At 37.3% G+C, this 24,781-nt stretch overlaps 1 protein-coding gene across 1 annotated transcript in view; it reads left to right on the forward strand.

The window, feature by feature from the left end:
- LOC121387884 (probable G-protein coupled receptor 158) overlaps positions 1–24,781 on the forward strand; it is a 106,643-nt gene that overhangs the window by 75,646 nt on the left and 6,216 nt on the right. Inside the window, exons 4-8 of the mRNA XM_041519118.1 lie at positions 1,353–1,421; positions 9,658–9,767; positions 15,593–15,828; positions 16,497–16,635; positions 19,594–19,699. Of these exons, the coding sequence (XP_041375052.1) occupies positions 1,353–1,421; positions 9,658–9,767; positions 15,593–15,828; positions 16,497–16,635; positions 19,594–19,699 (660 nt within the window). The remainder of the gene's footprint in view (positions 1–1,352; positions 1,422–9,657; positions 9,768–15,592; positions 15,829–16,496; positions 16,636–19,593; positions 19,700–24,781) is intronic.

The raw sequence follows: 24,781 nt of genomic DNA on the forward strand, positions 1-24,781 counted from the left end.
TTTCCTTTCTATAGAGATAAGACGACAATGTTACAGAGAAATGGCCTAAGATTAAGAAGTAAATGTGGGTGATATCAATATTAACTGAAACATAAAGTTTGCTATTTTTAACGACACCACTAAAGCACATTGATTTATTAATCATCGACTGTTGGATGTGAAACGTTTGGTAATTTTCACACTATAGTCTCAAAGAGGAAACCCGCTTCATTTTTCCATCAGCAGAAAGGGATCTTTTTAAGCACGATCCCACCGACAGAATAGCACATTCCAGGGCCTTTGCTATACCAGTCGTTGTATACTTGCTGGAACAAGGAATAGCCCAAAGGGCCCATGGACGGGAATCCCATCCCAGACCGACCGCATCAGGCAAGGGCTGTACCACTGGGCTATGCCCGCCCCGTCACATAAAGATGACGTTTTAATCATAGGTCAGGTCGGGTCATAGGGTTTTACGTGCACATCAGAGCAAGCTGTTGTAGCGCACGTCCGTCATGGCCACAGATACCGGCCGTTTTGGTGTTATTGAATTTTGAAACGTGCCATAGGATTAAGCCAAGACAAGGAAGGTTGCGCAGTTTCAATGAAGGAATTTGGGAGCTTTTTGAATGGTCTGCCGAAAAATAAAGGGGATTTAATTATAAGCCAACGGAATACTATACAACTAACTAAACATGAAACTTGTTTGCTCGACCATGTCAGTTGACAATATTTATTAATAGCGAAAATGCACAAGCTAATAGATATACATGTGAGTGTGTTTTTGTTTTGCATTAGTAAACGATCTGACAGGACGAGGATGTAATAATGCAGCTTTAAAAAGTAACCAACTGAACACAACAGCCGGGGGTCAAGTGCTAGCCTGATGCGCGGTCGCTCTAGGATCGACCTCTGTCGGTGGGGCCCATTAAGCTATTTCTCGTTCCAGCCAGTTCACCACGACTGGTATATTAAAGACCGTGGTATATTCTATCCTAGTATGGTGCATACAAAAAATCCCTTGCCGCCAATGAAAAAATATAGAATGTTTCCTCTCTAAGGTTATATGACGGAATGTTTGTAATCCAATAGCTGACGATTAATAGATCAATGTGCTCTAGTGCTTTCGTCGAACAAAACAACTTTTTAACTTGTTGACAATGAGTTGAAGTGCTCAGTGGCGAATCCTGAAATTTTAATGGTGTTGGGGGGAATGGACTGAGGGTCTTTGCCCTTGCCCCCTTAGATAAAATACATCGTTCGTTATTTGCAGGTTGATCTGTACGTAAAAAAAACCTTCGTTTACTTTGTATGTAAAGTACACCAAGTACCTTTGATTAAAATGGCTTATTGTTTCTTGTTTGTTTTGACAGGTAATGCGATCCAGCATGTGGATATTACTGGAAATGATTTTACTTGGAGCTCTGCTGTTATACGCCACTGTAAGTATTTTACATGTCTCGCAAATATTTAAATTATGTTAACCCTGTATTAAAGACACCATATTCAGGCCATCCCCTGATTAAAATCCTAGGGAGGGGGGGGGGGGGGCACTACTTTTAATAAACAAATGAAACACTGTACAAATTAAACCCTGAGATGTGTATGCTAAAAAAGATGGGATTCTTGGGGGGGGGGGGGACTGCCCCCCTGCCCCCCGGAGGGTACGGTCCTGATATTGCCAACAGTTAGAATGCCAAGAGTCATACAGAATATAAATCGTACAGTCTTGTTTTGTACACTTGCTGTGCCTTACTGGTTGTAGCGAGTCAAGTCATGCTTATAGGTTTTCTTCCAATCTTCGGCCAGAGACGGGACACTACGGGTGCGTTTCATCCAACCTAAAGCGAACAAATCAGTTTTATTGAACACGAAGCGATCGCAGTCGTTCGTTAGACTAGATTTTGCGTTATATGAGCACTGCACCAGTGAAATTGTTCGCGAGCGCAATTACAGTTTTAATAATCTGACAATCTCTCCTCACTATGTTATAACATAACACCATTCACTAGTGCAAAATACAAACACAACTACAGTTTTAATAATCTGACAATCTTGCCTCACCATGTTATAACATAACACCATTCACTAGTGCAAAATACAAACACAACTACAGTTTTAATAATCTGACAATCTTGCCTCACCATATTATAACATAACACCATTCACTAATGCTAAATACAAACACAAGTACAATTTTAATAATCTGACAATCTTGCATCACCATATTATAACATAACACCATTTACTAACGCAAAATACAAACACAAGTACAATTTTATTAAACTCACAATGTCGCTTCCCCCCATATTATAACATCATTCACTAATACAAAATACAAAAACAACCACAGTTTTATTAAACTCACAATCTCGCCTCCCCCATATTATAACATCATTTACTAATGCAAAATACAAATACAACTACAGTTTTATTAAACTCACTATCTCGTTTCCCCATATTATAACACGTTACTAATGAAAAATACAAACACAAATACAGTTTTAATTATAAACCAATTTGTTATGTTATAACTTTTATTGCAACACAAAGATACGTCGCCATGTGGAATGGTGGTCCACCTCTGAGTGTTAAATTTGAAAACTAATTAAACATTTGAACAAATATAACCAACGGCTATGTAAGAATGACACGCGGTGGTGAGAAGAAATAACGTAAATGGTCTATTCTAAATGGTTAAAGTCGCAGACGCTAGTTTGAACCCGTCAAAGTGAACACTTTGTCTGGTTAATCTACAAACCTGGGCCCGTATTTTCGAAGACATCTTATCTACGACATATCGTAGCTAGTTAAGAGCAAAATACAAATGTCATATATTTAAGATACGACAGATTTTCGAAGGTATCGTAAAGTTCTCTTATATTTGTCGTAAACAAAACAACAATGGAGATAGAAAAGATGGGGTATTTCTCGGTGATTGCTTACGTTAAACACTGTCGCCGTGACAGTGTTTATGAAAAACAAAAAACATAAAACAGCTATATATTTTAGTAATAAAAAGTGCGTTACATGCGTTACGTGCGTAACGCTGTTCAGTACACCCACCCACCCACTGTGACGCTACATAACGTTTGGACATACACCCACCTCCTCCCTCGAGCGTTACGTAATATTTGAATGGTCCTAAGGTATGACATGCGATACCGTAATGCAAGTTCATCGTCGTTAATAGAGTCCAAAAGGCGAGTGCTATCTCGAAAAATACTGTTTACAAAACTAGGGAGCTGTATCTTAGTCATTATCATTAACGGCATGATGAAATAAAAAGTAAGCCGCCATATTGGTTCCCAGTCTACGACAGGATTTACGATGTATTTACGATATTCTGAAGTTACGACAATTTCGAAAATACGCTACCGCGTTTGCCGCAGTCACTTACGACGGATCTACGACATATCGTAGCAAAGATGGCTTCGAAAATACGGGCCATGTAAGACATCTGCATAAAGTAGAATCACAGTAGAGTGAAACAAGGGTCTGTGACGCTGAAACACCGTCTAAAATAGACTTGAGCTAGTCTGCATAACCGTTACTTCTCAGATATACGTGCGCTTTAGAATTATGGGAAAATCATTTCGTGGATTTACAAACACCAGGATGGCCATAATCACTTCAAATATATATGGAACTGGATATTATAAACAATAAAATGCAAGTACGTTCTAATTTCTATTTAAAAAAAACCTACTTTAATAGTGAAAAATACGCCGTAGTGTTTACAAACTAGGGTCTGTTACTTTAAGTAAGAGAAATACCCAATTTGCAGCTTTAATAATAGGATATTCTCACAAGCGGCCTGGCCGTTTCAATTAAGACAACATGAGCGATTTGGCCTGTTACAGACGGAATGTTCCATCGTGGCCGGCCAGACAGCTGCGTTTTGAAATGTTGAAGGTAAACGACGCTACAACGCTACGTACACAGCGTTCCCCCCAGAGAGTGGGTGGCTAAATGTGAAAGGAGCATCGACGTAGTTACCTATTATTTTCAACTACAAATCGATAATTATTCTGCTTATTTCCTGACAGTCGTACAGAAATACTGATCATCTTGTAGGGTTTGTTTTTTGAACGGTCACGTGCGTTGCGCGGAAAGCTAAATTGGAATCGGTGTCATTTGTTTTGGACTGTTTATGTAAAAACAATTCTCACAGATCAGCGGATAATTGAGTCATTTAGATTCGCATGACGCGACGGCCATCATCTGTTGTCATTCACTATAGTTGTTAGCCGTCCGTTTTTAAGGCTCAATCTCAATTGTAGCTGTTAGCCGTCCGTGTTTAAGGTGCAATCCCAACTGTAGTTGTTAGGCGTCCGTGTTTAAATGAAAGGTTAAACAAGGCATTTGGCCTGGTAGGCATATTCAACGATATTTAATGTACATCAACAAGTACATTGATATACTTAATTAATACAACGAAAACAATGTGCGGGTTATTGTATATAATGGGCGCAGCCATTTTTCTTCCATGCTGCAAATACGTCCATTGGTGAGCATGTAAGTCACGTGGTGTAAAACGCGTCACATCAGGAATGACTGAATGCTGAAGCACATGGGCCTTGTTAGCCGTCCGTGTCTAAAGTTAAATATACCAACGCCTTGCCATTAATAGTACTTCTGCTTCGTGTGTGGGGAACATATTTCAGCTCAACTGCCTAAAATGTGAATGATTGACACACTGTGACTAATTAAAGGGGTTATTGTTAAATCATTTTGAAAAAAATTGCCTGTACAACAAACGACAACAAACTAACATAAAAGTGTGAAAAACCCATAATTACTTTGTAGGCAGTCAACAGATCCTTACACACTACCAGTAATAATTGAAAATATTTTAGCATTGTCTTAGATTTCAATTTTTAAAAGGGACCACATGTCCAAGATACGTTATGGTCGCCATCATGAATTTCCAAGATGGCCGCCATGCAAAACCTATGATAGCAATACCTCAGAACCCATACCACCTAGGCTCATAGCTTTTCTTTTAATCTAACTTAAGAGTGTTGTGGGTATTGAATGTAGTTATATAATCGAATATGTTATCGGTTTGTATCTGCCGATGTTATGATCGATTATAAAGTCTATAATCGATTGTGTGGGAAACTGTTAAATGTAATTATTCCTCTAGTATATATGATGTAATTGATGTAAATATGTTGAGGTTGGTGTTTGTTTTCATGTCTACATGCAAAACAAGTTATTAATTAGTTATTAAAGGTAGATTGGCGAGCTGTATGGTGCATTTCAGTGATCATGACGACAGGTGCATTGTTCTTATAATTCAAATTATTTATTATGTTCATATAAGTTTAATCGATTGTGTAAATTAAAGTTCATTGGTTGGTGACACCCGAGTATAACTGATAATCGAATGAATGAATGAATGAATGAATGTTTAACAACACCCCAGCATGAAAAACACATCGGCCACAAGGGTGTCAAACCACGACAATACAAACAAATAAGGTGATCATCAACATCAACATAAAAATTCAAGATCTAAATAAAAACAATGTAAAGAACTGTACAAAAACACAAATATCACAGATAGATACTGACTTTTACTCAAAATTTCAATTTTGTGCTGTATTGGCCATTCTCAAAGAGAATGTTACACCCCTGCACCACGGTGAGGTTACAACACCACGGTGAGGTTACAGCACCACGGTGAGGTTACAGCACCACGGTGAGGTTACAACACGCGCAGGGGTTCAGTCGATGCTGGAATTCCAATCGATGCCCAACACTAGCAGTAGGGTGTACTGTTTATCGAGTGATGGATGGTTTCCATTGTCATCCTATTCTGATAGTACAACAACATGTTTCACGTACTGTTTATCGAGTGATGGGTGGTTTCCATTGTCATCCTATTCTGATAGTACAACAACATGTTTCACGTACTGCTTATCGAGTGATGGGTGGTTTCCATTGTCATCCTATTCTGATAGTACAACAACATGTTTCACGTACGGCTTATCGAGTGATGGATGGTTTCCATTGTCATCCTATTCTGATAGTACAACAACATGTTTCACGTACTGCTTATCGAGTGATGGATGGTTTCCATTGTCATCCTATTCTGATAGTACAACAACATGTTTCACGTACTGCTTATCGAGTGATGGATGGTTTCCATTGTCATCCCATTCTGATAGTACAACAACATGTTTCACGTACTGCTTATCGAGTGATGGAATGGTTTCCATTGTCATCCTATTCTGATAGTACAACAACATGTTTCACGTACTATTTATCGAGTGATGAATGGTTTCCATTGTCATCCTATTCTGATAGTACAACAACATGTTTCACGTCGCTGGTCTCATTATACAACATAACTGTGACATGTTTTATTAGCTAGAAGTGGGGAGCATTTACAATTACTTTGGTGTAAGGGTTGAGTACCATGTAGGTAAATGTAAAAGTCACACCAGGGTAGCAGTTCTTTCCAGTGGAAGCAGAGGTAGTGTCACATCCTGTGAACTTGTGGAAGAGAGACAATGTCAGGGATATTTTTTTTATCCAAGACGTCATAGTATATACCACGATGTCATAGTATATACCACGATGTCATAGTATATACCACGATGTCTGCTCCCTCAAATACCTGTCCTCACTTTCTCTTAAAACGATGTGATGTTACATGCAACGTTCGTTTGGAACGTTGTATATTGTATGAAATAGAAACACGTTTGGCATTCTCATCAAATGTCCGTGATCTGGTAACAACAATATTCCAGGAAAGTTTTTGTGTGATCCAACGAACAATCAGGAACTTTTTGAATCACAATTGCTATCGTAGACTGTCCTTAAGACAAATAAATAACTATTGCATCGAGTGCCGCAGTTATTCTTCTTAGTAGGTGCAGATGCTCTACACTTCAGCTATTGCAATGTTTTGCAGTTATCTTGTATGCTAAGACTAGTAAGTCTAAATATGAAATGAACTGTTCGTTAATAGAGCAGGCAACCAAAACAAAATAAATACATATTTGGACTCCATTACAGTCCTTAAGTCCAAACTTGCCATTTCAGCAGCAGTTTGTAAAACGATTGTCAGGGTTAGTTATAACTTCAAGGTAAAAGGTAGATCTAGGGATGTTAGGTTAAAATCCAAGTAAGATTAAAACATAAATTAGGTTAAATCAAAATACATAAGAGAGAGAGAGAGAGAGAGAGAGAGAGAGAGAGAGAGAGAGAGAGAGAGAGAGAGAGAGAGAGAGAGAGAGAGGAAACCCGCTGTCGCCACTTCATGGGCTACTCTTTTCGATTAGCAGCAAGGATACTTTTTATATGCAGACAGGATAGTACATACCACGGCCTTTGTTACACCAGTCGTGGTGCACTGGCTGGAACGAGAAATAGCCCAATGGGGCCACCGACTGGGATAGATCTTAAACTGACCGCCCATCAAGCGAGCGCTTTACCACTGGGCTACGTCCCACCCCTCCAGAGATGAAGTTAAATTAGAGCAAGGCTTACTGTACAATATATACAACATTACAAATATACACTATAAGGTATAAAAAGAGTAATACTATTAGTAGATAAAACAAGAGAAAAACAAAATCAGGTAGAATGTAGTAACAATTATAATTTTAAAAACTTAAATGTTTACTTCAGTGGCCCTTAGGCTAATGCAGCTTTGTCAGTTTCTGCTTTATTTGTTTTGGTAGATTTAATACATTTCCGGACGTAAATTCTATATTAAAAGAGTTAACCGTGGTTTTTAAAACCGTCCGAAATCTATCATGCTTTCTGCATTGAAAAAGAAAATGAGAAACATCTTCTATCTTCCCACATTTACTGCAATTAGGCGAGTCTACTAACTTCAGTTTATAGATAGTAGACGCCAGACCCGTCGAGACATCAGTTCTCTTACGTGTTAGGAGTTTCGTATTTTTAATATAGGTGGATGTCGGCCCAGGAACATGTACAACAGGTTTAAGATTGAAGTGTCATGTTCTAGTCCTGTGGTTCCAGTCTTCTTGTCAAATATATTTTTGGAATGATCACAGAAATTACTTCTAATGCCCCTAACACAATTAGGACTCTCCATTTCCATCAAGGAATGTTTGGTCAAACGACCGACGGCCTCATTCCCTGGGATGGCTATATAGGCTGGAACCCATTCCAGAACAATTGTGTGCCCCAAGACACTGAGCTCGTTAGAGATCATATATATTTGATTTGTTAGGTGTTGTCCTTGAGAAACTTTAGATTCCAATGATTACAAGGAGTTCAAACTGTCTGTAAAAAGTTCACATTTTGTTTTGTTTCAAATTAATGAAATTACTTTTAATCAAAACTAAAGAAAGAAGTATGACACTTAATTCTGTGGCATAGACAGATATGTTATTTGTTAATCTGGCATGTCTTGTGGTAAGTTTGGAGGTAATACCGCCATCAACAATAAAAGCGATGCCGGGTTTGCCAAAAACAGTCATTATACCAGTTACCACAGCCTGCCCTAAACGTAATGTTTTTTAAAGGGAGGATATTCTGTTTTACTGACTTCTTCCCAAATTTCAATGATCGAAACCTCCCAAGGAGAAGAGACCTGAAACTAGGGGAAGGTCATCTATAGCCGTGTTGAAGGCTATTTTGTTAACACAGTTTATGAAACAATCCCCTAAGCGTGCCGTTGCTTTACTTCCTTCACCAACATGGAAGTGATCATTGACTTCCAGAAGATTAACAAGTTTGTTTGGAGTGAGACATTTAGTTTTGAACCAGTATTTGAGACACTGAGTTTGTCTCCTAACTAGCAGGAGTACGAAACTTCCCGTAACCTTCTGACCCACTAAAACGTGTTTAGTGTGACTGTGTGACGTAACAACTCGTCGCCATTCGACTGGACAATGCTCATTGCTGTTGACTTTGTTAAAAATAATATACATGTAACTGTTAACAGAGAAGTCAACAAGGCCATACAATGTCAAAGTAGGTTTTTAATGTTTCTTCTTTTTTAAAAATTGTATGAAAAACGAACCCCCCCCCCCCACCCCCACCCCCCATTTTAATTTGTAACTATATTTTGTAATGGACGTCGAATGCGGTGCAGTACGCCTAAGCAGCGATTCTCGTGCATTATTTGACATAGTCTGTTTCCAAAAGGAAAACATTTTGTTTTGTTTTTTCTTTCTTTCAAAGATAGATACGCATTTAAATCGCTAATGGATATTAAACTCGCTACTCGTTTGTAGTTTATTTGCGTGGCGTCCACAAAGAGAAAATAAGAAAATTTAAAGTTTATTTTGTTTCTCGACACCACTAGAGCGCATTGAATTATTAATAATCGGCTACTGGATGACAAACATTTGGTAATTTGGACATATGAAGGAACCCCGCTACTTTCCATTAGTAGATAGGGATCTTTTATATGCACCATCTCTACGACAGGATGGCACTGGCCTTTGATATATGAATCGTGGTGCATTGGCTGGCACGAGAAATAGCCCAATGGACCCACCGACTGGGATCGATCCCAGACTGACCACGCATTAGGCGAACGTTTTACCACTGGGCGACGTCCTGCTCCTCTGAGATAAACAGAGAACAAAACGAGGAAGCAGTCAGACGTGAATCAAAGAGATTGCTGAATTTTCGTCTGTTTCTAATTAAAATTATTGGATTCTTTCTTATATTTGTTTTCAGATTGTTATACAATACTTTGAACCAACAACTATCACATGCATCCTAGTTCCTTGGTTCCGAGAAGTGGGATTCTCCATTGTGTACGGCGCGCTGGTTCTGAAAATTTACAGGTAACATCTTAGTCTTATCTTAAAGGCGCAGGCCCAAGATTGAGCCCGTGAAAATGGGACACTAAGATAGTTAATTTACAAACATGAACACACATTAGGATAAGGTTATAACCGTCAACAAATAACTAGAGCCTGTCTCGATAAACATTACTTCTCAGACGAACGTGCGTTTTTAGAATTATGAAAAATGCATTTTGGGGTATTGCAAAAAGCTGGATGACCAGAACCACTTCAGGTGTATGAAAATTGATATTCTAAATAATAAAATTTAAGTACTTCAAATTTAAATGAAAAAAATACGTCGTAGTGTTTAAGAACTAGGGTCTGCCACTTTAAATGTACACATTGCCCAGTAAACACTGGGTATGTTAATAAATGGTGGCACGTTAAATGTCTCCCTTGGAATATTCATTTTGATTTAGTGAACTAGTCTGGGAATGGCAGTCCTCCTTGAGCAGTGCAGAAAGGACGTGTATTGTCCCGTAAAGGAATTCCCCGGGAGTGGCAGTCCTCCTACAGACTAGATAGTATTTCATGGAATCAACCACTATTTTGGCAAATACCCATTCGGTGGTAGTTTAGAGTATTTTTGCCGTTCATGTGTTTGTAGGAGACCCCACACTCTGTTTAACATGACTGTAATAGTGCAATCGCGTCAATGTAATGATTATCTGATTCCTACTCTTTAATCAATGGCGTATGTAAGTGCCAAAAAGTGTGTGTGTGTGTGTGTGTGTGTGTGGAACACATACACACACACGCACAAACCATCGCTGCTGCTACTGGATCAAGAAAAGTGTGTGTGTGTGTAAGGGGGTGGGGGGGGGACATGCCACCTTGCCCCCCCCCCCCCCCCCGCCGCTTCCTACAACAAAAGTATATTTTATGTAAATAGATTATAGCTGCAATTTCGCCTTTCTATGTATATTTTTGTATAATATCGTTCATCAATGCAAAAAAAAATAAAAAATAAAAGTTTTGAAAAGACTCACGGGTTATCGCTATCAACGGTTGTTTGTGGAATCAGCGGGTATTGTGGACCACGCTTCGTCGATAACATATATCACTGCTGTCTCCTCACACATCCAAGCGTGTGTGCAGCAATTTTAGATTGGGGGGGGGGGGGGGGTCGTCAAGACTGGCGAGACATGTTCCCCAGAAAAATGTATTGAACAAAACAGAAATGTTTTTTGAGCAGGAGGGGTTTCGACCCCCGAAACCTCCCTCTTGCACACGCGCTTGCTACCCCAGGCGCAAATGTAGGCGGGCTCCTCAGAGTCCCAACCTCTTTTTTCCTTGGTTTTGGCCACGTAACTGATTAATGTTATCCATCCCCCTTTAAAAACCGTAGATCCACGCCTGCATCTACCCCAATATAAAACAAACACTGTGTACACCTAAGCACGCCACACCTCTACCATTTTCAAAAAGAACCGAAGCACACTTTACAAATCGATAAATGACTTGACAGCACATGATTCCCTAGTTTTTGTCAGGGAATCGAGCGTTTTGCCAGACTTTCCGCTCCTATAGTGGCCGCTACATCGCCTCCCTCTCAAACCGACCGTACTCAAGCTATTTTTGAGACTCTTGTCTATTTTTAGCATCAAATTAGCCATGGCGGCCAGTCAGAACCCGAGTTCGTTCTTTTAAACTCTTAATCACAAGGCCATACTAACCGATAATCTATAAAGTCGAGATTGGTAACCGAACGAGGTCTTCCAAAATTTGACAGCAGTGACGTCAGAGAGAAATGGCGGCACGGCAGGCCATCTCTGCAGGATCGGTGATCGACTTGGCCACAAACTGTCTTGATTAATAAGAAGAAAACAAAACATGGTCATCGAGAGAGACGTGGAATCTAATTATCTAAGGGAGCTAAAGGTTGTGCGCGTTTACAGAAAGTCAATAAGTACGAAAATACTGATAAAAATATTGGTGATTTGCGATTACATTCTCACACACATACACATTTACACACACATACATTCACACCTACACACATACATATACACACACACAAACACACACACACACACACACACACACACACACACGCAAACACATACACAGACGCACACAAACATACACTTACATATACACATACACACAGAGACACAGACACATACACACATACGTACGCACATGCACATACATACACACATACATACATACACACATATACACTCACGCATATACACACATACATACACTCACATACACACATACACACACACACACGCAAACACAGACAGACACGCATACATACACATACACACAGACACACACAAACGCACACATACATACACACAGACACATGCACACATACGTACGCACGTGCACATACATACATACACACACATACACACACACATACACATACACACACACACATACACAAACACACACAAACACACATACATACACACATACACACAAACACATACACAAACACACAGACACACAAACACACATACATACACACATACACACACACAGACACATACACACATACGTACGCACATGCACACACACACACACACACATACACACACACACAGAGAGAGAGAGAGAGAGAGAGAGAGAGAGAGAGAGAGAGAGAGAGAGAGAGAGAGAGAGAGAGAGAGAGACACCAATGAACCCTATGGACTATTCAGCATCAATCTAATTAAAATTAGCTCCACTGGTTAATTACTATTACCTGTGGATCACTCTGACGTTTATCACGAATGGCAGAACTGGTAGCCTCAACTGTGAGACGAAAAGATAAGTGCACCTCCAAAGTTTGCTTTGTTTAACGACACAACTAGATCACATCGGCTATTGTATGTCGAACATTTGGTCATTTTGACATATAGTTTTAGAGAGGAAACGAATACGATTTTTATGTCAACCAGTGAGGTGTGAAAATATGGTTTTCACACATCTCAATTTGACATAAAAATCGTATTCGAAAAAAAACCCCACCATGAAAAGGTCTATTTATTATATACATCTTTCCTCATTGTTGGCAATATCTTTCGCTTATCCTATCAAAAACGCCATGATATATTTCTTCCGATGGAACTTTTCCAGAAAATTTAGTTGACCATAGACTTTTTAAAAGAACTTTGAATAAACATTATCTATATTTAATTATTAAATTAACATTTATTTAATAATACTGCTGTGCAAACATACCTGACAAAGCGATCCTCCAAAAAAAATAATCCTACAAAAACAAGACAAAGGGAGATAATTTAATCATGAACATGAAAGTAAATACGATTTGTATATTTTCACTGTAGCTAAAATACAGTGAAAATATGACTTTTCACCGGATATTACTTTTATGGTTTCTGTAGATCTATATATTTCGTTGCTATGTATATAATAATGTTATTTATTTATTATTATTATTATTTAATATAATATGTTTTATTGTCCCTGGAAACAAGAGCAGGTGGGGGCCTTGAATTATTATTTAACATTGATTAAATATTGTGCATTATGTTTACGTTCATTTTACATAAGTTACACATGGAATTACTCTAATGTATGTAGATATTTGTAATACTATGAGAAATAACGTCGCTATATGTGATGTGGTCAACTGAAACAGGAAGAAGAAAAGACAGGGATTCTTGTATTACGGTCACAAGTTACTGCAATACTGTTTAGACGTCATCTGTAATGGAACTTACTACAATAATATGACACTAGCTGACTTGAATTGATTCTGTCGAGTATAGTTACATGCCAAATCACCAGTTTTCTGTTCACACAAAGCAATAGAGATGCGCGGTATAACCGGTATACCGATATATAGATTTTGAGCAATACGTATCACGATATTTTTCTAGCGTACCGGTATATTGCGCTTATATATTTTGTACGTTAGTGCACACGTATTAAATTTTAAACAAAAACTACCAGTTTAAGAAAAGAAACAATAAATTCACTCGTTCGGAACGAATCTCGATTAACCGATTTATCATTTTATTAACTTAAACAAAATGTACATGAAATTAGAGCACTTTATAAATTCTAATAATTGAGAATTAGTCTTCGCAATATATTGTGGTACGTATCGCAATTCTGATTCCTGTATCGCAATATATCGTGGTACGTATCGCAATTCAGGTTCCTGTATCGCAATATATCGTGGTACGTATCGCAATTCTGATTCCTGTATCGCAATATATCGTGGTACGTATCGCAATTCAGGTTCCTGTATCGCAATATACTGTGGTACGGAAAGTTTGGCAAAACCCGTCACTACAAAAGAACCACAGCGGTATTACTACCCCACAGTTAGCTGTATACACATTAAAACCCGTCACTACAAAAGAACCACAGCGGTATTACTACCCCACAGTTAGCTGTATACACATTACATTATATATTATTTTTTTGGCACACGCAATTTGGCTTTAAGCCGATATTGAGATACGAACCCTATACATACCAGTCTTAAATCGACTGCGTATCTAAGGTCAGTGGCTTGTGGTTAATAAAGACCTCACATGACTGCCCCTGGATTTATATAATCACAAAATATATCGCCAAATAGTTCTTCTCTCACGGAACTCAATTAGTTACCAAATTCAATTTCTTACCATCATCTTCGTCTGAATGAGAGGCCAGCGCAGGGGTATTTCCGTCTGATTGGTCGAAATTAAAAGAGATGAGCGCTACTATAAATAGAACGCTTTCTAAGCAAAACGTATTACTGGTTCGTTTTTGTGTGTTCATGTTTGAAACGATTATTGGTAAACAAGAGACGGCAATCAGAGAAATGGACCACAAAATTGCTATAGTAATGTGCACCACGAATGTGCAACTAGAATCGGCTAAGGATCTCTCCCTCTGTTTGTCTGTCTGCCTGCCTGCCTGTCTGTCTGTCTGTCTGTGTGTGTGTTTGTCAATTTTTCTCGGTGTATACGTGTATATCTACGTGCACAGGTGTACATGTGTGGTATGGTGTGTGTGTGTGTGTGTGTGTGTGTTTGTGTGCGTGTGTGTGTGTGTGCGTGTATGTGTGTGTGTATTCGTGTGTGTGTGTATGTGTGTGTGTGTATATATATATACATGTGTGTGTGTGTGTTTTTGTGTTGCGTGTTTGTCTGTCTGTCTGTCTCTCTGTCTCTCTCTCGCTCTCTCTCTATGTGTGTGTATGAATGTGTACATGTGCGTTATGTTTGTGTGCAATTGTATGTGTATGCATATGTGTTGTTTGTGTGTATGTGTGTATCCATGTGCGTTATGTTTGTGTGCATGTGTATGTGTGTATTCATGTGACGTGTGTTGTTTGTGTGTATGTGTGTGCATGTGTGTATTCATATTTACATGTGTGTTATGTGCGTATGTGTACACGTGTTTTCTGTGTGTGTGTGTATGTATGTGTACACGTGTTATGTGTGTATGTATGTGTGTTGTGTATGTGTACATGTGTATTATGTGTGTGTGTATGTATGTTTACATGTGTGTTATGTTTGTGTGTATGTGTGTGCATGTGTATATGCCTGTGTACATGTGTGTTATGTGTGTATGTATGTTTACATGTGTGTTATGTTTGTGTGTATGTGTGTGCGTGCGTGTGTACATTGTAGATGCATGTTATGTGCATATGCATGTATACATGTGTGGGTGTTTTTCGTTCAAATGTGTATTTAACGAAAGAGATAATTTTGAAATATTTGAGTAATTTCGGCATATAGGAGAACAAGCAGCTTTAAATGTACAGTTTTCGAAAATAACCGAATAAATAATACCGAAAATTGCCGATTAATACCGAACATTGCCGAATACTGCTGAACATAACATCGTTCTTATGTTTTTTTCAGAATTCTATCCGAGTTTCAGTCTCGGAAGGCTCACCGAGTGCTCGTCCGTGACAAGGATCTGCTCAAGTATCTAGCTGTGATCGTCATCGTCGTCATGGCGTACATGGCGGCGTGGACGGCTGTCAATATGGACCACTTTGCAGAGGGCGCTCAACTCGTTGACATCGGCATGACGCGCGAGCGACTCAAGTATATACTGTGCAAGTCCCACTGGTGGGATTACGTCATAGAGCTTTGTGAGTATGGAGGGGAAATCACTTATACTGTTGCATGATTAATATTATATTCTTATCTTGAAATGTTTGTACATCGTATATACTTTAGAAGTTTTATTGGATATTTTGAAAACAATAAAAAAAACCCAACAAATTTAAAAACCCCAAAAACAAACAAAAACAAAACAGACAAAAACAATAAAATCCCCATACTACCCCCATCAACCCCCCATAAAAACAAACAAACCCCCCCCCCCCAACAACAACAAAACAACAACACAACAATAATTTTAAAAAACCCACACACACAACCCTTCCCCCACCCAAAAAACAAAAAAAACAAAAAAACAAACAACAATAACAATCCTCCTAACCCGAACAAACCAAATAAAAGATAAGTAATACTATTGGTACAGGCACGTTAGATATATAGATAGACGAACAGACAGAGACTGCATTCTATTATTTTATTCAATTATTACAAGCTTATTTTTATTTTTAGGAAATCTATTTTTATCTTATTTACGAGTCGTTCCATGTTTATTACTCTTGATATAACATATTTTTCTACGCTAATTACTTTACATTATTGCTCTGTAGACATCCACTAATCGATGATTAATAAACCAATGTGCATTAGAGATATTGTTAAACAAAATTAACTAATTTTTATTTTTTATTTATTTCAGCTGAATTTTTGTTTCTGTCCTTTGGTGTGTACTTGTGTTACTGTGTAAGGGCGGCCCCCTCGGAGTACTCAGAGGGCAAATACATTTCTGCTGCCATATGTTATGAAGCTTTTGTGTCAACCGTATTTTATATATTAAAGTAAGTACCAGCAGTTGTATTTTATCTATTAAAGTAAGTACCAGCAGTTGTATTTTATATATTAAAGTAAGTACCAGCAGTTGTATTTTATATATTAAAGTAAGTACCAGCAGTTGTATTTTATATATTAAAGTCAGTACCAGCAGTTGTATTTTATCTATTAAAGTAAGTACCAGCAGTTGTATTGTATATATTAAAGTAAGTACCAGCAGTTGTATTTTATCTATTAAAGTAAGTACCAGCAGTTGTATTTTATATATTAAAGTAAGTACCAGCAGTTGTATTTTATATATTAAAGTAAGTAAGAGCAGTTGTATTTTATCTATTAAAGTAAGTACCAGCAGTTGTATTGTATATATTAAAGTAAGTACCAGCAGTTGTATTTTATATATTAAAGTAAGTACCAGCAGTTGTATTTTATATATTAAAGTAAGTACCAGCAGTTGTATTGTATATATTAAAGTAAGTACCAGCAGTTGTATTTTATATATTAAAGTCAGTACCAGCAGTTGTATTTTATATATTAAAGTCAGTACCAGCAGTTGTATTTTATCTATTAAAGTAAGTACCAGCAGTTGTATTTTATATATTAAAGTAAGTACCAGCAGTTGTATTTTATATATTAAAGTAAGTACCAGCAGTTGTATTTTATATATTAAAGTAAGTACCAGCAGTTGTATTTTATATATTAAAGTAAGTACCAGCAGTTGTATTTGTATATATTAAAGTAAGTACCAGCAGTTGTATTTTATATATTAAAGTAAGTACCAGCAGTTGTATTTTATATATTAAAGTAAGTACCAGCAGTTGTATTTTATATATTAAAGTAAGTACCAGCAGTTGTATTTTATATATTAAAGTAAGTACCAGCAGTTGTATTTTATATATTAAAGTAAGTACCAGCAGTTGTATTTTATATATTAAAGTAAGTACCAGCAGTTGTATTTTATATATTAAAGTAAGTACCAGCAGTTGTATTTTATATATTAAAGTAAGTACCAGCAGTTGTATTTTATATATTAAAGTAAGTACCAGCAGTTGTATTGTATATATTAAAGTAAGTACCAGCAGTTGTATTTTATATATTAAAGTAAGTACCAGCAGTTGTATTTTATATATTAAAGTAAGTACCAGCAGTTGTATTTTATATATTAAAGTAAGTACCAGCAGTTGTATTGTATATATTAAAGTAAGTACCAGCAGTTGTATTTTATATATTAAAGTCAGTAAGAGCAGTTGTATTTTATATATTAAAGTAAGTACCAGCAGTTGTATTTTATATATTAAAGTAAGTACCAGCAGTTGTATTGTATATATTAAAGTAAGTACCAGCAGTTGTATTGTATATATTAAAGTAAGTAAGAGCAGTTGTATTTTATATATTAAAGTAAGTAAGAGCAGTTGTATTGTATATATTAAAGTAAGTACCAGCAGTTGTATTTTATATATTAAAGTAAGTACCAGCAGTTGTATTGTATATATTAAAGTAAGTACCAGCAGTTGTATTTTATATATTAAAGTAAGTAAGAGCAGTTGTATTTTATCTATTAAAGTAAGTACCAGCAGTTGTATTTTATATATTAAAGTAAGTACCAGCAGTTGTATTTTATCTATTAAAGTAAGTACCAGCAGTTGTATTTTATATATTAAAGTAAGTACCAGCAGTTGTATTTTATATATTAAAGTAAGTACCAGCAGTTGTATTTTATATATTAAAGTAAGTAAGAGCAGTTGTATTTTATATATTAAAGTAAGTACCAGCAGTTGTATTTTATATATTAAAGTAAGTACCAGCAGTTGTATTTTATATATTAAAGTAAGTAAGAGCAGTTGTATTTTATATATTAAAGTAAGTACCAGCAGTTGTATTTTATATATTAAAGTAAGTAAGAGCAGTTGTATTTTATATATTAAAGTAAGTACCAGCAGTTGTATTTTATATATTAAAGTAAGTACCAGCAGTTGTATTTTATATATTAAAGTAAGTAAGAGCAGTTGTATTTTATATATTAAAGTAAGTAAGAGCAGTTGTATTTTATATTTTTTTATATATTTAAGTAAGTACCAGCAGTGGTATTTTATATATTAAAGTAAGTACCAGCAGTTGTATTTTATATTTTTTATATATTGAAGTAAGTACCAGCTGTTGTATTTTATATATTTAAGTAAGTACCAGCAGTGGTATTTTATATATTAAAGTAAGTACCAGCAGTTGTATTTTATATATTAAAGTAAGTACCAGCAGTTGTATTTTATATATTAAAGTAAGTACCAGCAGTTGTATTTTATATATTTAAGTAAGTACCAGCAGTGGTATTTTATATATTAAAGTAAGTACCAGCAGTTGTATTTTATATATTAAAGTAAGTACCAGCAGTTGTATTTTATATATTAAAGTAAGTACCAGCAGTTGTATTTTATATATTAAAGTAAGTACCAGCAGTTGTATTTTATATATTTAAGTAAGTACCAGCAGTGGTATTTTATATATTAAAGTAAGTACCAGCAGTTGTATTTTATATTTTTTATATATTGAAGTAAGTACCAGCTGTTGTATTTTATTTATTGAAGTAAGTACCAGCTGTTGCTGGCTATTTATTTGCTATGTAATGTAACTTAAAGCGCTAAGGCTAACCCAGTTGTAAAACGCCTGCCCAACGGTGGGCCCTATTTCTCGTCACATCCAGTGCACGACGACTGGTTATATCAAACGCCGTGATATGTGCTATCCTATCTGTGAGATGGTGCATGTAAAATATCCAAAATGTTTCCTGTCTAAGACTATTATGTCAGAGTTACCAAATGTTTGACATGCAATAGGCTATAATTACTAAATCAATGTGCGCTAGTTAGTTGTCGTTAAACTTTTAAACTGTTTGTAAGCACAAAAGTGCAAGTTTAATCAATGTGGTTAGAGGATAGTGAATACTTATTATTAATCTATTTGTTTCGTTTCAGACATTTATGGTGGTTCTCCTTGCATCCAGATTATCTCTTTCTTATGTACTTTCTCCGTTGTCAGCTGACAATAACCGTAATATTGCTGCTTATATTAGGACCAAAAGTAAGTCAAATCCATGAAAGGTTGTTCCAGAAATATCACGGGGGGAGGACAAGAGGCAGGGTATAAATCAGTTATAGCCACACTTGATCGGTGTATAACTCAGTTATAGCCACACTCGCTCGATGTATAAGTCAGTTATAGCCATACTTGATCGGTGTATAACTCAGTTATAGCCACACTTGCTCGATGTATAAGTCAGTTATAGCCACACTTGCGCGGTGTATAAGTCAGTTATAGCCACACTTGCGCGGTGTATAAGTCAGTTATAGCTACACGTGCGCGGTATATAAGTCAGTTATAGCTACACGTGCGCGGTGTATAAGTCAGTTATAGCTACACTTGCTCGTTTTTTAAGTCAGTTATAGCTACACTTTCTCGATGTATAAGTCAGTTATAGCTACACTCGCTCGATGTATAAGTCTGTTATAGCCACACTTGCTCGATGTATAAGTCAGTTACACCTACACTTGCGCGGTGTATAAGTCGGTTATAGCCACACTTGCTCGATGCATTTGTCAGTTACACCTACACTTGCGCGGTGTATAAGTCAGTTATAGCTACACTTGCGCGGTGTATAAGTCAGTCATAGCTACACTTGCTTGTAGTGTAAGTCAGTTATAGCTACACTTGCTCGTAGTGTAAGTCAGTTATAGTTACACTTGCTCGTAGTGCAAGTCAGTTATAGCTACACTTGCTCGTAGTGCAAGTCAGTTATAGCCACACTTGCTCGATGTATAAGTCAGTTATAGCCACACTTGCGCGGTGTATAAGTCAGTTATAGCCACACTTGCGCGGTGTATAAGTCACTTATAGCCACACTTGCTCTGTGTATAAGTCAGTTATACCTACACTTTCTCGGTGTATAAGTCAGTTATACCTAGACTTGCTCGGTGTATAATCAGTTATACCTACACTTGCTCGGTGTATAATTAGTTATACCTACACTTGCTTGGTGTATAAGTCACTTATAGCCACACTTGCTCAGTGGTTAAGTCAGTTATACTTTTTCTGATAGGACAGGGGCGTGGTGTATAAATACCTCAGTTATACATTGTGGTGGCGTTCCACAGACTGTATATACTACCCCTCTCCTCCACATCTGTGGTATTTTCTGGAACGATCTTTGATCTCTGTTGTCACTATCAATGTATTATTGTACGTTAATCCGGACTGCATTCAGCTAGACAAAATAGATATAATAAAACGCTCGCGAATTTGATTTTTGCACTTCATGTCAAACTAAATGACCACATCTGTTAAAAGGTGAATTTGGCGTTTTAAAGCACTTAGTAGTCAGGATGGGAAATATAGTCTTAATCTAATACATTCCGTTTTCAGGACATTTCCTTTACAGTAGCTTAATATATTGAAAGAAAGAAAGAAATGGTTTATTTAACGACGCACTCAACACATTTTATTTACGGTTATATGGCGTCAGACATATAGTTAAGGACCACACAGATTTTGAGAGGAAGCCCGCTGTCGCTACTACATGGGATACTCTTTCCGATTAGCAGCAAGGGATCTTTTATTTGCTCTTCCCACAGGCAGGATAGTACAAACCATGGCCTTTGTTGAACCAGTTATGGATCACTGGTCGGTGCAAGTGGTTTACACCTACCCATTGAGCCATGCCTCGAATGGGATCCGAACCCAGTACCTACCAGCCTGTAGACCGATGGCCTAACCACGACGCCACCGAGGACAGTCTTAATATATTGAGTTGGAGTTTTGTATATATAGCATTATCATGTGTGTTACAGATCAAATTTGACTTTCATGGCAATTTGTTATTGGACTATTTCTCGTTCCAACCAGTGCACCACGACTGGTATATCAAAGACCGCGGTATGTGCTATCCTGTCTGTGGCATGGAGCATATAAAAGATCCCTTGCTAATAATAGAAAAATATAACGGGCTTTCTCTTTAAGACTATATGTCAAAATGTCCATGTTTGACATCCAGTAGCCGATGATTAATAAATCAATGTGCTCTAGTGGTGTCGATAAACAAAACAAACTTTAACAAAAATATTCATAGCAATTTACCCATTTTTCACAGAGTTATGGCCCTTGAGGTTAGGCGATACGAAAATGTGTTAGGCCCGGTAGGAGACATGCATTGCTTCAACAGTACTCTCAAAATGCTTGTTATACTTTATTCAACTTATTTCATAGTCAAAGGCATCGGGGGAGGTATGGGAACACTGGCCCAACACCGAAGAGAATGTATCAACAAAGTAATATATAGCTGGCCCCGACGTCGCCATCATCATCCGACCTCTATGGTAGCTTGTATCTAATGAATGTTCAAACACACATTCGTATTATTGAATTTTAATTTCATTTCAACTTCTTTTCATGCTTATATCCAATTATGGTTCAAGCACGCTGTCCTGGGCACACACACCTCAGCTATATGGGCTATTTGTCCAGGACAGTGGGTTAGTTGTCAGTGGTTAGTGAGAGAGAAGAGGGTGTAGTTGTCTTACATCTACCCATTGAGTCGTTAAAACTCGCTCTGGGTGGGAGCCGGTACCGGGCTGCGAACCCTGTGTACCTACCAGCTTTATGCCCGATGGCTTAACCACGACACCACCGAGGCCGGTATTATTGAACTACTTTCATGATAACTTGATTTCAATGCGAGTACGCAATAAGTTTGAACATGCTGTCCTGGGCTCAAGCCTCATCTGTCCAGGACAGTGGGTTCATGGGTAGCTGCTAGTGGTCAATGGGAGATAAGTCAGTGTAGTGACTTTGCACCTCCACAAATGAGCTGTTAAATTCCACTTTATTTATTTATTTATTTATTTGTTTGTTTATTTGTGTATTTATTATTTATTTATTATTTAGTTAGTTATTAATTTAGTTATTGTTTTACTCCACCTTTACTGGGGCGGATCCAGCTTTTCTGATGAGGGGGGTCCAAGACAAAAAGGGCACCATAACATTATGAAAAGGCACTATTGAAAAATTACACACTGTTCACATGGACCATAATATAATAGTGCTACAACAGGGACGCTGACAGACGTATTCTACAGTGTTCTATACATTGACAGAATAAATAAATTTGTAAAAAACCTAAAAATCCTAAATAAAAGGGGCACTTCTCAAATTTGAGGGGGGGGGGGGGGGGTCCGGACACCTTGGACCCCCCCCCCCCCCCCCCCCCCCCCTCTAGATCCGCCCCAGCTTTATTACTACTTTCAATAGTTCTTTCTGGTTTTCATGTTCGTTTGCTGTCCATATCCACATCCCAAGCCTTGGCCCGTCTTGAGACCTTTAGGCACAGCAACGTCATAAAATTGCAAGTTTACGAATTCATTAATGATTTAACTCGAAAGTTTTTTTTATTACCCCAGCGGGCACTCACTTAGAACTCATTATGTATTGGTGTAAGTACAATTTTACGCTTACAAACCAATGACTTTGACGGTACTAAATAAGACGTCTTCACGATTTGACAAATGCACACAATGACGTCACGTACTTTAAAGCGTTTGCATTTACGTATCTTGGGTTTTATTATTGAATTTATAATACAATCTTATTTAAATAGAATCCATACAGTATTTTGTCAGAATAAATAAAACTGATCATGAATAAAATACACAGTCATAGCAATACTCATAATAGTGTGTTAACTTGTCCACACCGTCTCTGTATAAATGCAGTCATAATGGAAATAGAAGGTTCTTAAAGAAAAAAATATATAGCTGAGGTAATAAATAGAATAACAAACTCAGTACCAGTTATTACCAAATATATAGCTGAGGTAATAAATAGAATAACAAACTCAGTACCAGTTATTACCAAATATATAGCTGAGGTAATAAATAGAATAACAAACTCAGTACCAGTTATTACCAAATATATAGCTGAGGTAATAAATAGAATAACAAACTCAGTACCAGTTATTGCCAAATATATGTTGCTCGTGAAATAAATTTCGCTAAAGGTCGTGACAACTGAAAATTATTTCACTCGGAACATACATTTGGTAATAACTGGTAACTCGTTTATTGCTATTTCCCATTAAGATTTTGCTGGATGTTAGTCTAACGACTTCGAAGAGTGTCCAATAGTTACCGTCCTTATTTATAATACGGACCCAGTGGTAAAGCACTCGCCGTATGTGTTTTCGGTCTAGGATCGAACCCCGTCTGTGTGTCCAATGGGCTGTTTTTCGTAGTCAGAGCTCCACAACTTGTGTAACAAAGGCAGTAGCATGTAGAACACCTCTGGCCGCTAATCGGAAAGAGTAGCAACGGGTTCCCCTCCAATTACCTCTGTGGTCGTTATGCATATTAGGGCCCTGCGATTCCATTCCATTCCATTTTGTAGATTCGAAAGTTGGAATATTGTCCAATACTGACAAACGACAAACTAACAAACTATCTGACGGACGGTGAGTTAACATTGATCAGCAATGGGAGACGAACGTTTAACATCAGTGTGTATCTTTCACACTGTATCTTAAAAACATAATCGTTAAACAGTCAAACATACAATTGTCATGTCAACATTGTGAAGCACTGTTAAGTGTTCGCCAAAAGTATTGATTCACTGTTCATTTGATGAGATATGGCAACTTTTGAATAATATTTCACAATCACAAGTGTGGCATAACGTATACGAGCAACTCTCGTACTTACAAATACGTTTTTCTCCCATCCAAAGCCATGCAAGACAGGCGTATTCCATGACGTCAGCCTATGCGGAATAAATCTGTCTTGCGTGACCACGTGACTTCTGTTGTTTGAGCTGATATTAATATCGAATTAGTGGTTATTTAGCCTTAGACAAAACCCATATACTCCGCGTGGGCGGAGTCAAATCTCTTATACCCCACCTGTAACATCGAACCCTTGTTACTGTATTAATGCGCCATGCAAAAATCGGATCGAGGTACAAGAGCATACAGAGGGTTTAAACATCCATAAACCCCTTGTGATGCTTCCACAACTTATAATACCAACTAACCGTTATTTACGATCGTCGTCCGAAATACAATCATGAGTTGAATTTGGAACGCTGTGCTAGTGACTTCCAACTCTCATTGAAATCTCGCTAATC

Source organism: Gigantopelta aegis, chromosome 13, assembly GCF_016097555.1.
Source record: "Gigantopelta aegis isolate Gae_Host chromosome 13, Gae_host_genome, whole genome shotgun sequence".
Lineage (NCBI taxonomy): Eukaryota > Metazoa > Mollusca > Gastropoda > Neomphalida > Peltospiridae > Gigantopelta > Gigantopelta aegis.